The following is a 15668-nucleotide window of genomic DNA, read 5'->3' as shown; positions in this document are numbered from 1 at the left end:
CCCCAAACAAGTTTTAAAACAACAAATACAAATCCTAACTGTAGGTTCACAAAAAATAGAGAAATGGCACTTTGTAATAGTCATATATAATTCTTAATATCTATATAGAGTCGTCATATTGATATAACATGAAATAAGGGTCGAGTTTGCTTCTTTGCTGCGGTTGGTTATGGTTCCTCGCCGTCGCGTGTGTGTGTGTGTGTGTGCGTGTGTGTTGAAACCATGCGAAATATCATCATGCAGATTATGATACATCGGTCCGAGTATTTACATTTACATTCATGCGTTCGTGCACCATTCCCCAGGTCCTCTGTCTCTCTATCTCGCTCTCTCGCTCTGTCACACACACACACCCTCTCTCTCCGTGCTCCCTCTTCCCGACTCTCACAGATCCGTAGTCCGATTGCGGCAAATATAGCAGAACTGGGAGGAGCAGGAGGAGGAGGAGGGAGTGGAGGCAGGGAGGGGTTTGGCCAGGGTGGGGGGTTGGCGTGGGTTGGGGGGGCTCAGCATATACATATATTACAGCGTGGGGCCTGTGCAGCAGACTGACTCTCTCGCTTTCAACTGGAGAAGCACGACACAAACAAGTCTGCGTATGTCTCTCTAACGTAAGAAAGCGCACCATCCTCGCCGTTTGAAGTCATGAATGTGCATCAGTCTGTGTGTGAGACTGTTTGTAATCCAGTCAGGTGAGGTCTCGCTGTCCCCGGCCACAGCAGAGTTCCCTTTTTCACGCGTCATTTGTGGCAGAGAGGTGCGTGCTGCAGTCGAAGCCCCGGTGCGCGCCCCCGTCCGCGTGGTACGACCCACTGTGCCAATAAGACGAGTCACACACCGTCTGCAGGGAGTTGATCTCCGAGGCCGAGGAGTTCCCGTCCCTCCGCTTTGACCTCTTGCGGTTCCGCAAAATAAAGACGAGCATTCCCACCACGGTGAAAGCAGACGTGACAAACACCAGCAGCAACCCGGGGACGAGCACCGAGATGGAGACCCTGTTCGGCTCCAAGTAGGAGTTCGAGCGCGTCCCCGAGTCCTGGGTGAAAGTGCTGTTTTTGGACGGGGAGGTGGGGGAGACTCTGTCGTAGAGTTTGGGGCACATGAGGTCGTTCCGGACGTGGCGAAAATCCCGCTTCCAGAACTCCTCCGGGGACTCGCACTTGAGGTCGCTCACGATCACGTCGGCCCCCAGTTTCTCCGCCCACTGCTTGAAGGGCACGATGTTGCACGAGCAATCCCACGGGTTCCCGTGCAAATCAATCTGTATGATTGAGTTGAGCTGGTCCAACACCCCAGCCATGGGGAGATAGGTGAAATAATTATTATGCAGACTAATTTTGGACAAAGAAATCCCAAGGAAAGCATCCACAGGTAAAGACTTCAGCAGGTTGTTGTTGAGGAACAGAACCCTCAGGTTTGGCATGGGGCCGAACGCGCCTGCCACTATGAGCTGGATGTCGTTGTATTCCAAACTGAGATATTCCAGGTTCACAAGGCCCACAAACATCTCTGCTACCAGGGTATCCAGGTAGTTCTTATCCATGTACAGCCACCTCAGCTCGGTCAGGTTCTGGAAAGTGCTGTTGTCTATCACCTTGATGTTGTTCCCGCCCAGATCGAGCAGGTTGAGGCTGGAGTAGCCCAGCAGCTGGTTCTTTTTCACAGCGTGTATGTTGTTGTCTCTCATGTTCAGTTCGTGAGCTGCCAGGGGTTTGGGCTTCAGGTTGGACAGGCTCTCGATCTTTTTGCCCTCGCAATTGACCCCCAGCCCCAGCCTGGAGCCCACCAGCTTGCAGTTGCACGGCTGGGGGCATGTTACGTTGTGCAGCTGCTCCCTCTCTCCATTAACACCTGTTACCAGGGGAGTTTTCAGCTGCCAGTTCTCGCGAGATTTGGAGCGGCTCTTGGGCCCGTGCCCGCCCCCACCGCCGCCGCCGCCAGGGGTCGGGGGCCCCCCTGCTGCGTCTCCGTTGGGTTTGTAAGGCGTGGGACGGGGGCCGGGGGCCGCGGGCTCGGAAGTTTCCTCCTGGGTGGGAGGGGCGACGAGGCTGGTGTCCACACCGCCGCTCTGTGACGGGCACAGATCGGCCTCTGACGTCTCGTTCAGGTCGTTCCCTTGCAGTCTGGTCGGAGCCTCGCAGATCACCCGGCCGATGAGCGCGTTATGCGGTATGTTCTCCAGCCATTCCTTCAGAGACACCAGGTCGCAGTCACAGTCCCACGGGTTGTCCTCCAACAAAACCTCCGCAATGCCCGGGATCTGCTCCAGGATCCCCTCATAAGGCAACGTTTTGATTCGATTCCCCCGTAGGTCGAGATGCGTAATGGGCACATGTTGAAATACGTTTATAGGTAGCGCGCTGATGAGGTTATCATTAAGTATTAACACTTCAAGTTTATTTAGGTCCCTGAAAACGGCGGGGTCAATATCCCTCAATAGATTGAAATCGGCTTGGAGATATTCCAAGTCGTCTAAGCCCAGAAATGTGCTCTTCCGGAACGATCTGATCTTATTGTTATTGATGTGCAGCCTTTTAACCAGCTGCAGTCCCAGGAAGGCGCCGGGGACGATGTCGTGCAGGCCGTTGTTCTCCAGATGCAGACTGACGGCGTTGTAAAAGTTGGCGAACTCGTTGGGAAAAAGCCTGGAGAGAGAATTCCCGTGCAACAGCAGGTGATAGAACTGCGAGCTGGGGCCGGTCAGATGCTGCAGGGTGGTGAAGCTCCGTTTTTCGCAGTCTATGTGCAGATCCCCCTCGACCTCGTTGCAGGAGCATATCTGCTCCTTACAAACGTCCTTTGTAACGTTCCCACTCGCAACACAAAGAGCCGCATTCAGCAGAACAATCCAAAGCAGCATTTTTCAACGTGGACGAGTCATTCCCGGCTTCGAGACACGCGAGAGCTTGTGGATTTTCGCCTATACATCGATATCTGCGGGTGGGGGGGGTGGTGGTGGAGGCGGAGGGGGGGTAAAAAGCGATAGAGGGGGGTAAGAGATTATAGACGTTTAAGCTGGGGAGGGGTAGGGGGGTGAGATCACAGATAAGGCGGCGTTTCCTCCCTCTCAGATCGGATCCATGCTGCGTCTATAAGCGGCTCCTGCGTCCAGACTTCCAGCTTGGAAATCGGGCACATAAACGCCTCATTCACGCCGAGCGGATCCTCGCAGCCTCCGCATGTTTACGATCACAGAGTCCAACGCATCGTTCCGTCTCTCTCTCTCTTTTCTCCTGGTGTGTGAGTGCGCGCGCGTGTGTGTCTCTCTCTGTGTGTGTGTTTTCTTTCTTCTTCTTGTTGTTGTCTTTTTCAGTTCGTTTCACACTGACCTTGGCGAAAACCGTCCAAATCCCTGCTCCCTGCTCCGCTTCTCCTCCTCCACCTCCTCCTCCTGCTGCTGCTGCTTCTTCCTCCTCTTCTCCTCCTCCTCCTCCGGTTGCTGCTGCTGCTGCTGCTTCTCTCCCGCGGTGGTGCGGCGCGTCTCGGCTTCGGGAGCTGTCCCCCGGTCCCGTGGTGCTGAATTCACACCCCGCGCTGGAGACTCAGAGGCGATCACGCCGCTGCAAAACACCCGCATCCCCCCTCGCGTCCTCCGGCGTCTTGCCTCCGCTCGTTTTCCGCTGATTTTTGTTTTTTGTTTTTTCACCCACACACACACACTCTCTCTCGCTCTCTCTCTCTTCTCTCCCCCTCTCTCTCGCTCTTTCTGTCTGTCTCTCTCTCTTTGGGAAAAAAAAATCACAGAAAGACAAACCGGGAGTGTGTGTTCATCCTAGCGCGGTGCTCCGGGGAAGATCTGACACCCTCTGCTGAGCTGTGATGGCACAAAAAGAGAATTCCGTCGACTGAGTGAGGGAATGCTGATGATGAAGAAGAAGAAGAGGGAGATCACATAGGGGCGAGATTTCACCTAATGTTCACACTTTTGCCGCTGCTGGTGGGTCCGTTATTCCGCACACACACACTGGAGAATCTTCTTCTGGCGTAACGGCGCGCAAAGCTCGCAGAAAAGTGTCCAAGAAAACACCGATGAGACGATTTCGCGTTCCACTCGTGACACCTCCGCTCGGGCTTATAGATGAGCCCCCCACCCGGGTATTCGTAGGGGGATAAGAGTCCTTTCCCTCCCCCCGTATAGAGTCCCGCACTCTTTCCCCGGGTTTTGCGTTAAAAAAAAAAAAGCGTCCGCAGTTTTGGTCGCCGTGACTTGCGCCGCTTGTTCGGGAAACACTGTTGAATGCGGCAGAACAATTATCCACCACTGGCATGCGTGGATCCGTCCAGCTCGCGCGCGCACACACACTTACAGAGAGAAGGAGGGGGAGAGAGGGAGGGAGGGAGAGAGGGAGAGAGAGAGAGAGAGAGAGAGAGAGAGAGAGAGAGAGAGAGACGCGCATACACACAGGCTCATAAAAAACAGTTGACTATACAACAAACGATGCGTCAGTGTGGCAGACTGTGTGCGCATGTGTGCGTGACGTTTTCGTTAAAAAAGGCAGCATGTGAGAAGAAGAAGGAGAAGAAGATTGTGATGATGATGATGATGATGATGATGATGAAAGTGATTTTAACACATTTAGTTGATTCCTCTTTTGATTCGCCTGATCAGTTTGACATTATTGCCTCAGCTGGTTGGTAGTTGTGGAGGGGAGCAGGAGGGGGTAGTTGCCCAAGAGCAAGGCAGAGAATGGGACTCGCCTCTCAGACGTGCTGTTGTTGTTGTTGTTGTTGTTGCTGCAGGGAAAGAAGAAGCACACAGGAGCAATAAGCAGAACAATATTGTGTCCACCTACACACACTTTCCCTTTATGCTCCACTGACCGGTTATGCTCCCCCCCGCCCGCCCCCACCTCATCCACCTGCTTGTGTGACCGCATGTCCACACGGTCTGTCTGCCTGCCTGCTTGTCCGCCTGCCTGCCTGTCTGTCTGACTAACTCCACCTCCACCTCTCTATCTGTCTGTCATCTATCATCTCTCCAGAATCTATTCATCCATATTTATTTACAAGTTTTATTGTGTTTATTAATAGGAGCACAGTTCATATATTGCACCACAGATCATGTATCTGTCTGTCTGGCTGTCTGTCTGAATAACTGAGCTAAAGTAAGAAAAAGCATAAATCCATAATCTCAGTATGGAGTTTTAATTCATTTCGCTCCATAATCTTAACTATTGGACTTTAATCCATCCCGTCTGTCTATCTATCATCCATCCATCCATCTGTCTGTCTGTCCATCCATCATCTATCCATCCAGCCATCCATCTGTCTGTCTGTCTCTCCATCTGTCCGTCGACGCAGAGTCCTTTCATCACCGCGCCGACACGAAAACAACCTCTGCACACTGTTTTGTCTCTCTTTCCGTGATGTCTCTCCATCTGTTGTCCGTCCTCGGATTCTGTCTCTCCCTGGGGGGTTGGGGTTGGGGTGGTGGGGGGGAGGCTGAAGGCTACAGTAACTTAATGGATGTTTAACATGCAGATGTCCAAATTGGTGCGGCCTCCTGCTGCGCGCCAGATCAAAGCGTGTGTTGGCGGTGGCGCCGACGTGTTCAGGCTAAACTAAGTAACCGATAGTCAGTGTGGGGTCCCTGGTGTGTGGAAAGCAAACGGAGGCTTTAAGGGCGACCGGACAGGCAAGCCAAGGGCACATCACTCATGCTCACTAATTAATTTGATGTTGGGTATTTATGTATGTGTGCGTGTGCGTGTGTGTGTGTGTGTGTGTGTGTGTGTGTGTGTGGGTGGCAGGGGACTTGGGAGATTGCGCCGCGTTGGTGCATGGACATAATGTCAAGTGGGCGTCAGGGAGGATTCCTGTAGCTTTGGTTTGGCATGCGTAGTGGGTGTGTGGGTGTGTTTGTCTGTGTGTGTGTGGGTACACCGAGGGCTGTATGTGTGTGTGACATTACAAAAACATCTTAGTCATGCCGGAGTGTGTAAAAAAACTAAGCACATAAATGGGTCAGCCTCCTCTTCATCCTTGTAGGCCCGAACGTTTAGATTCATGACATAATCTCCCAAACGGGATAAACCATATTTGTGCGAGGGAGGAGGGGGGGGGAGAAATAAAACCTTATCTTCCAGTCAAAACTAATTGGATTATGAATATGCAATGTAACCCGGGGGGAATTATATGCATGGGGGCTGGGGGGGGGGGGTCCTGGTGTGGGGTCCCGATGTAAATGGGCGGCGTGTTGCATGAAGCGTGATGCAGGAACTCAAACGTTGCAGGCTCTTCTTCTGCTGTTTGCCATCACCCTGGGCTGCTTTCTCTGCTTTTTGCTGCTTTCCAATTACTCCCCGGCATCGTTATCGACAAGCAAGACTGAGTGTTATGCGTCATCCTTTGCGATAATTATATTGCTTCTGCGTGGAATCTAACAATTCGGATAATAGCCGCTGCTTCTTTTTTTTCTTTCCCTCTTAAATGCTTTTTTTGTAATGGTTGTTTGCATGGTCGGGTCCCCGTAGAAGGAAGAAAAAACAACACTAAGACCGATCAATAGTATTCAATCAGGTGGTGATGTTGTGCTACAAGATTGCTTGCAATTTCCCTCCGCCGTCCTGCGACTCCTGAGGTCTGCTGGATGTTTCCAAGCAGCCGTTATTGAGTCGGTGGTGATATGTGGCGCCATGCACGGCTTGACTTCTTCTAGATCATCTGGAAAACGTGCAGTGGAGCATGTTTTTGGGGGAATGTCAGACCAGAAGCGAATGTTTAATCCTCCTCCCTCCTCCTGAGAGACACATATGCAAAGAATCCTACTTCTTCTCTGCCCTCCCTCAGGCCTCCATTTCTGGCTTCTGTTCATCTCCGCTCTCGCACAATGCAGATGTTCTCCAGCTGGCTTTGTGGTGACTCGGGGGAAGGAGAGATTTTTCAGTACCAAAAATAGCAAAAATAGCAAATTGTCTCATCGAGGAAAGCTCATCAGATCTTTGCCCCTGGGCGAGTAGGAGAGGGGAGAGGGGCGCCGTCTCCCCGAGGGGCCTTCACCGAGGCAGGAGGAGGTTTTGACAGGGGCGAAGAGTCACACGGGTAATTACAGAAAAGGTCAGGCGACATGTTTACGCGTTCAGACGGCGCTCCAGATAAGGCGCAGGCATTTGTTTGGGGATTTGTGCATTGGCAGTAAATGGTGTTTGATCAGCGAGGAGATTTTCACCCGACATCCTGACAAACTTCATTCATTTGTTTTGTTTGACGATGCAGAATCTCTGGAAATCATTTTTTACCCAAGAACCAAAGTCAGAAATCCTTTTTAAATTCTACACCCACACTTTTTTTTTTTCTGTTTTAATGAATGCGGCAGAGGTCTCGCAGATGTGTCATGTACAGAAAAAGATGGGTCAAGTGCAGACTGGAAGTCGATGCTGCTATTGGCCGGGCACACAGCGCCGCTCTCGATGCATCGACCGGCGCCGCCGTATCAGCAGAATGCCTGACTGTAAATCCATACACAGCTATCGACAAACTCCATTCACCTCCCCCACCGGCGTCTCGACTGTCGACACAACTCAGCATGAGGGTTGCAAATACACACACACACACACACACACACACACACACACACACACACACACATGTAAGTTGCAAGTTGTAAATGTAAAGTATTATTTTACAGAAAGCTTTGAATCCTGCTCATGCTATTTCCCTCACAATGCGACCAAACGCCGCCGTTAGTCGCTCTCCTTTATGGATAATAACGTTTAATTACCCCTTTGAAAGCGACGCCAATGCTTCAGAACGCTGCGGCTTGCATCTCTGCGGTTTCCTGTCGTTCCCTCACAGCTATAAAGTGTTTCTAAGGAACAAAAATGAATAGCGGAGCCTAAACAAGGCTCATATCTGTGGCTTCTCTTTCTGCCTCTGTCATGTTTACGATAAGACGGGCCTAACGTCATTGTGTATAGCTAAGATAATGCTCAGTATCGGATGCAAACAACTGCAATCTCATCCTCAATAATTGAGCGATTCTAGTCAAACGACGCTCACATTCACGCCACAAAATGCTACATAATCACCCTGATAATCCTTTAATTCTGTTCTCCGTCTTTCTCTGCGTGAATGTTCACGCATCAAAGCTGGGGCCTGAGTCTTGTCTGTTTGAGGGCCTTCACTCTCTTCCCGTCCGCTCTCGAAGCCTTTCAAGCGCCTGGCGAAGACCCGGAGCTGTGCAGCCTTGACACTTCGCCCGTGTCCCCCCTCTCTTTCCATCTGTCTTTCTCGCCCCCCCTTCCCCCTTTCGCATCATTCCGTCACCAATTCAGCTTTTAACACATTACCTGGTGAGAACCAGCATTTACCCACCTCCGCCCAAAGAAACCCCCCAACAAATCATCACTTAAATACGATTTAGCAATGAACCAAACACATTCTCCTTAAGTGACAAAGCCCGGGGTTTTATGTTTTCGGATGCCACAATCGTGGCTTGTTACCATGGCAGCCGGTTCATCTCTTGCTGAATCAGTGCCTTTTTTCATTCCCTCTCTCTCTCTCTCCCTTCCTCCCTTTCTCTCCAAGCAGATATTCAAGAGTCAGTGAGCAGCCCTGATCTTATGGTAATTGGCAGGAAATCTTATGAAAAGAAGCTCTCCTTCGTCTTCATGAGCCCTTTATGATGAATAGAGGCAGAAGTGCTGTGAGAAAGAACACGTGGTACAATCACTCAGGAGGTGTTGGCTCTCAACTATGATCTTAATGTGCTTGTGTTCTTACCTCGACTTTGCTTCCTTCATCCGACTGGCATGTCCAATAAACGTTGGGTTTCACAATCTCCTTTAGGAATTTACTCAACCTGCCAAAGAGGCACTCGACTCCGGAATCTCCAAATGAGTTTTTCTACACAGTCGGGTAAAAGTAGTGTAATGATAAATAACAATAACAAGTTAATCACAAGAAGCAAACAGCATATCAAATGTATAAATTATCAACCCACACACGCCACATTATAAGCAAAGCAAAACACAAGTGGTCACAAACGATGACTCTTTGCATCTGTAATCGTGAGTTTTCATTACATTATGTTCACGCCAACATTATTTACCAATCTTCCCCCCAAAGCAGGACTTTGATTACGGATAGCTGCTGACTAAAACCTCTCTTTTAATTAAGTACTTCATCCAAAATGTTGTTATTACTTATTGCCCTCGAGCAAGGCACTGGGCGGTAGATCTGGAGTTTGTAAAATGTCCACGACCAAGTCAGAAGAGATTACAGCAGCGATTTCTGACACATTTCATCCATTGTATGAATCATAACTGACTCCAATAACATAATATATACATTAAATGTGTGTGTGTGTGTGTGTGTGTGTGTGTGTGTGTGTGTGTGTGTGTGAATCCTGTATCAATGCTTTACATAAAGTAGTTTTATTTGCAGGTTTTTGCAGGGTCATGAGTTTGAATAAAGTGATTTTTTTCCCTCCACCGCAATAATCCATCATGTCAGCTCGCCAGATTATTTTTTCACAACCTGGCAACCACAAAGTTCTTCCTAAAACATCATTTCTTAGAGAAGCGTTACGTGTTAGAAATAACAAAGAGGCACCTGAGTTCCATCTGTCTCCGTCTCGCCCTCGTCGGATTGAACGAAAACAGAAAACCTCCGCCCCCTTTCGCCGCCACGTGTCGTTTCATGACAGAGCCATCGCTTTGAGATTGGGGCGCTCGAGAGGTCTGACAGATCTGGGCGCCCGTCAGTGATGTCACCTCTCCCATTGCTCCTTTTAAGTCCCCACTCGTCCCTCCTACAGTGGCTCATTGATGATGTTTCGATAAGTGACGCTATCTTTCCGTTTCCCGGCCCCAGACTGAAAGTAATGAGCAATGCCTTTGAGCGTTGACGCACGGGATGGTGGCGAAGTTGAGGGGTGAGACTCAGGTGAGAGACGGTTTGAAGTTAAACAGAAGCTCTTCAGGGAACAATTCAGCTTTTAACATCACACCACATCACAAAGTCTGGCATGTGCTCGAGATTTGTCGATACTGAAGACGAACCTGATAACCACAAATATATGCAGTGTCCCAGAAGCTGTAAGGTGAACTCTGCTACCATGGGGACACGTTCATTTGTGCAATGTTGAGGGTCAAAATTGTAAATATCACAGTAATGCCTAAATACAGATATAAACTCTAAAAGGAGTCAATATAAGCACAGATTTTGTTAAATTATGAAACAATTTTTGGCACTTTGGACATCCATTGTAAAATATTTGCTGCTGTCACCATGGTGATCTACCTGCTCTCTTTAAACGTTATTTATTCATGTTCCTCAGCTCAGTACACTTCTCACATACTCGCTCACTGTGCCTCCAGGGTTCACATCCCACGTTTCCTTGTATTTGTACCTCGTTCCTGACGCAGCGACGACAATAAATAAATCAGTCTTGAATCATTTTGTAAAAAGTTCTTAAACAGCCAAACTTTTCAGTGGAAATGGACTGATTGCTTCTCTGGCTCGGGTCGGCGGCTGCGTCTCTGCAATTATTCCTTCATCTGCCTTGGCGGGCTTCAGGGGCCAAACGCGGCGAGCTCCAATGGATCTTTGCTCTATGAACGTTCAAATTAAAGGTCTGCTTTCATCAAACAACAAGCCCTCATCATCCTTCTACAGAATCAATAAGCACTAAAGGAGTCGCGGCTACACATAAATAAGTGTCACCAAATTGCAATAAAAGGCGGGCGAGCAAGCGGGCGAGCGCTGTGTACGCCGGCTCTGCACACGCCACCCGCCGTTTTATTGTCCTGCGATATGTATAATGGCAACCTCGGCCGTGCAAACAGGAGCGCGCGTGTGCACACACACTGTGGATCACCGGGACAGTTTAACGGTGGCTCTCTCTGCTAGACGACGATATACAACGTCCGCCCTCTCGCTCTCGCTCATACTGGTGTTTATGTGAGCGGTTAGAGCCCGGAGCTCATAATGGAGCCGTAATTATTCCGGCCTGAGAAGCGACGGTGACATATGTATCCGTCACACGAGTGCGACAAGAGTGACATACTGCAGCATGGCTCGGTTGTGATACTCCCAGGGTCATCCAAACGAAGGACAAACGCTCACCAGCTTGGTTGCTCTTTATTTTTAATCTGATAGAAGTTCCCAAACAGACAGAAAACTCATTAATTTGTATCAATTCTGCCTTTAATTTCCTTAGCCAATGCCAACAAATACATCTACCCACCGCGGCCTTCACTTTGCCACGAGTGTCCCGAGCCTCATTCCCACAAATATCGCCTTATTAAAGCGGTAAATCTCAATCAGCGCCCGTGTGTTCTGTTTACTCGGCCTCCAGCAGGTGTCCGATATGACGCATCGGCTTAACGTTACGTAGAAGAAGAGCGAGAGAGAGAGAGTGAGAGAGAGAGAGGGCGTTGGGGTCTTTTGCTCCTTGCTTGGTCACGTTCCATCAGGACGGAGGCAGGTTGTCCTCTGTTTGAATGCTTTCCGGGCTGATCTCCAAGGACTTTAATCCTCATTTCATTGTGCACTCATTCTAGCAGAAGTAACGCCGGCATGCTGTGTCGTCCCCAGTCTCTGGATCGTTCTACACCTTATATACCTGCTATTTCACTCAAGTAAGCAACAAAGGTGATGTGTTTCTCTACCTCAAGTACAATGATAGAGAAAAAAGCCGTATGTCAAGAGATTATTGTTGAGATTCCTTTGGCATTATTGCGGAAAATCCACTTTATTTTGGCTTATTTTCACACTGGCCAAACAAGAGATCAAAACGAAAAGGTGATGGGGAGCGGATCAAAACATAATGAAATGAATACGATAAAAGCTGTCGAGGTCAAAACAGCCGACATCTATATAACACAACCTCCAGGGACGCAAATCTGAAAACAGATCGGGCCAAAAGGGATTTTTGGGGGTTTATTTCTTTCCAGACTTTTGTAGGACCACGAACAGGCAGCGATATTTCGTCTGATCCCGTCCTTGGATCAGCTGGTAGGACCTTGGCGCTATAGACATTTAATGAGTGAGGTTAAGGCAGAAGTTACAAGGTAAAGAAAGAAATATTGACGTTCCGGACTCCACCCATGGCTACATCACAGTAATTGGCAGCATAAATGGATAAGGCTGAATAATCAAGCTGGAAGGTCACACTGAGACTGTATGAGCCTGAGTCAAATGTGCTACAGTATGAAACAGCATCAATCCATGCCTTCACAATAGAGACATCATACTAATGTCGGTCAATAATTGCGACATGTAGACATATAAATCTAAAGAAAGAGTTTCCTTGCTGTAATTTAGCACTGGTGAAGTCAGAGGAAGCAAAGACCTGGACGGCATTGATTTGTGCGAAGCTTCAACGGCCTATTGTGATTCAGCGCCACAGACGGCAGCGCACACAATGCCCGGATTCAATGGACGTGAGGATTCAGCGCCGCGGGGCAGAACGCCAGGATCTGAGGAATGCAAATTTGGATGGAAATGTAGAAGCGCGTCAACGCCAGCCTGCTTTGTAAGCCAAAGACCAGTTCTGTCGTTACATCAGTCGCCATAACTTCGGACAGTCGTCAAAGAAAACAGATGGAAGTGGGCAGGTTCACGTGGGGGTCACAGGGTCCTGGTTTCCCTCATTTCTATGTTGCGAATGGACACTGTGGATATTCAGAACCACATTAAGAAACGATCCAGCACTGCTGCGCTCCATCGCCACGGAATCCTTGCATTCCGTCTGTTGCGGTCCACAGCTTGGGATCCTTTTCGCACCAGTGCCGCTAAGTCCTAATTCAATTAAAGCCGCTATGGGTTTGAACGATGGCTGCCGAGCGACTATTCCTGCCGATTTTGAAATACGCTTCGTTTAGCTGTAGCTGGAGAAGAACACCCACGTTACCTCAGCAGGAAGAGAGAGCAGGGTTTGCAGCAAAGAAAACAACTCTTGGATGGGATTTGTTCCCCAGCCGCTGAGACAAAGCCTCCTTTGCATTATTGAAAGAAGGTAATTGAAAATATCCGGCTTCTCTCTTTGTTGTTTGTACACACTCGCTGTTTAACCAGTCAAGTAAGACAGAGGCTGGTGCAGCGCCTTCTAATTGAGACAGTCGGTGAGTGAGGAAGAGAGCGGTTGGATTTCATTCTCAGGTCAGCATCAGGGAGAGGAATTCTCAATCACCCCCCCGCCCCGTGCTGTGAGGGGGGCCTCGCCTTCATCGACTTCATTATGTTCAAAGAGGAGACGAGGCACATTGAACCCTTTACACGTCCGTGTGTAGTAAAAGTTATCACCAGGTGGGGCAGCGTTTGATTACACCTCCCCCCTGAATCCCCTCAATGTTCATCCAGCATGAAAATGTCCAAAGATTCACATGTAAGTGGGTCGTAAACATGGGCGACCTTGGTATTCAGGCTAATGGGGAATTAAAAACGCCGTCTAATGGAAGCGTCACCTCAGGCGGGCGTTCATTTCTTATTTCTCAGAGCCTCAAAGTAACTCAGTGTGTGAATAATGCACCTTCATCACTGAATCCTTTTCTTCTCTCAGACATCCAAAGCCCTAACTCCAAGGTTTGTGGGAGAGAACAAAAACACCCAAAAAGGCAAAAATCGGATCTTTTTTGAACATTTATTCGCGTTTGTTTCCTCGCTTTGCTTCATGTCGTTATCAAGATGAAGATGAAGACGCAGAATTATCAGCACTGGAGGATTAAACACCACCGTGCAAATTCTGAAGATCAGAAAGCAGGCAAGACAAATAATCAATACTCAGGGGCACTGGAGTGTGTGTGGAGCAATACCGAGGCAAAGGGAGAGAGGGGGGGGGGGGGGGGGGGGGGGCGAGCGAGAGAGAGAGAGAGAACGTTGGTACCTGTCATAACTTTGAGTTTGTATGTGTGTGAACTTGTTCTATGCACATTCATATGTATGTATGTGTGTGTGTGTGTGTGTGTGTTTGTGTGGCGCCTCTGATATAAATCAACATTATGAGCTGCAGCACTCTCTTGCAGGCAGGTGAGCTGTCACTCAACAGGAAACACGAGCGGTAACCTCCAGTGTGGTGTGTGTGAGCTTTTAAAGATAACACCTCTCATCACCACGTTCATGTCCTCACTCACACTCAAATCTACCTGATCTCCTCTCTTCTTATCTCCGTCTCGTGATTTACTGTACGACCGCATTCCTATGTTTGCTCTCATCAATGCTAGATTAGGATTTAGAAGGGAATCTTGACAAGGAGAAGATTCAAAGACAAATCCATCTGCTTTCCACCACTATTGACTTCATTCACTAAACCTTTTGTTTATAATGTAAAGATGAAGAGGTTATTTATTTGATTTTATTGTTTCCATGTGGGAATAAGCTCCAGGGTCCAGTTGTACTTCATCATAAACGTATCGCCTCCTCCTGTGTGATTGGAGCAGCATGAATCCGCTCTGCACAATGACGCGCAGTCCATTTGTCACCATTTCCCTCCCGCCTCTTTCCTTCACCTTTCAATAAAAAGCCAAATGCATTGCCGGGGTGATAAATCATCACAGCGGGTGAGGTGAGACGTTGACCTAAACAGCACTTCACCTTTGACCTCAGTGGATGGGCACGCGGCGGGGGATGCCAGACTGGCGTGTGAATGATGATGGATGATCATACACGTTTAAAACTCAGAGGGATTGAAGATTTTCTACAGTTTACCAGCACCGGCTTCAGTCTCTCGCCTATTCCCAGATTTGGAATGCTGAATAAGTCTTCTGTGGTTATTACGTTCTCTCATGGTTCGTCTCAGGTTGCGATCAGAGCCTGAAGATTCGCAGCTTGCATACATTGGTGTAGTAATTTGAGTATTTAGGGGCATAAATGAAGAATACAGGGCTAATTATGTCCTACACTGACACTACACACACACAATTACTTCACATTCATTCAATAACTCATCTTCAAAACACAGATAATGTTTGTAATACTGATTAAAGCTTCAAATTAGCATGAGTATATTGCAGTAATTTGCTCATTTAACTGGCGCTCCGTACGTCTATAAACTTAAATAATGACACGGTCAGGCTCAGTCGGCTTAATCCAGTTCCATTGATTTTGGCCTGACGATTCCAAAAGTCAATCCTTCATTTGTGAGAGCATTCATTTTGAAATGTAACGGTGGCAGACTTAGGCATAATAAATGATGGATGGACAAGAATCAATCGCAGCGCCGAGGAGGAGAAGAAGAGAGTGGTGACAACATGCAAAGCCAATAAAGGACACACACACACACACACACACACACACACACACACACACACACACACACACACACACACAGTGGCACACGTGTGTTGAACCAGGTTCGTGCACGCATGTTTACACGCTGGTGTACGTTCACAATCCTGATTTATTCATGGACTTATACAGCAGTAGAAATGCTCCATTTTCTAATACATCTATTATTTAAAGATAGGACCCTGTAGACACAGCTCAACAGATTGTGCTGTAAAAAATGAATGCAAACCAAATGTGTGTTTGCATGTCCGTGGCTCCTCTGTGAGTGTGAGTGTGTGTGCGTGTCGTCGCCTCTGTTCTGAAGGAGAAGTGCATTCAAACTTTGAGCTTCTCCAGCTTTTCTATAATAGATGACAATCACAACAGTTTGCCTCCACACACACACACAGGCAGACACACACGCAGACAGATAAACACACGCACACACACACACACCTGCT

At 48.5% G+C, this 15668-nt stretch overlaps 1 protein-coding gene across 1 annotated transcript; it reads right to left on the bottom strand.

The window, feature by feature from the left end:
- Positions 1-733: 733 nt before the first annotated feature.
- slitrk1 (SLIT and NTRK like family member 1) lies at positions 734-2860 on the bottom strand. The gene has a single exon (XM_076152489.1). The coding sequence runs from the start codon at positions 2858-2860 to the stop codon at positions 734-736; it is 2127 nt and encodes a 708-aa protein (XP_076008604.1).
- Positions 2861-15668: the final 12808 nt, after the last annotated feature.

The sequence above is a fragment of the Genypterus blacodes genome, unplaced genomic scaffold (genome assembly GCF_046128005.1).
Source record: "Genypterus blacodes isolate CSIRO-AG114 ecotype Tasmania unplaced genomic scaffold, CSIRO-AGI_Gbla_v1 ptg000056l_1, whole genome shotgun sequence".
In the NCBI taxonomy this organism is placed as follows: domain Eukaryota; kingdom Metazoa; phylum Chordata; class Actinopteri; order Ophidiiformes; family Ophidiidae; genus Genypterus; species Genypterus blacodes.
This window is presented reverse-complemented; position numbering and strand designations above follow the sequence as displayed.

Bases quoted from the DNA above. Each gene is read 5' to 3' on its own strand.
- slitrk1 (XM_076152489.1), bottom strand. From the start codon at position 2,860: ATGCTGCTTTGGATTGTTCTGCTGAATGCGGCTCTTTGTGTTGCGAGT.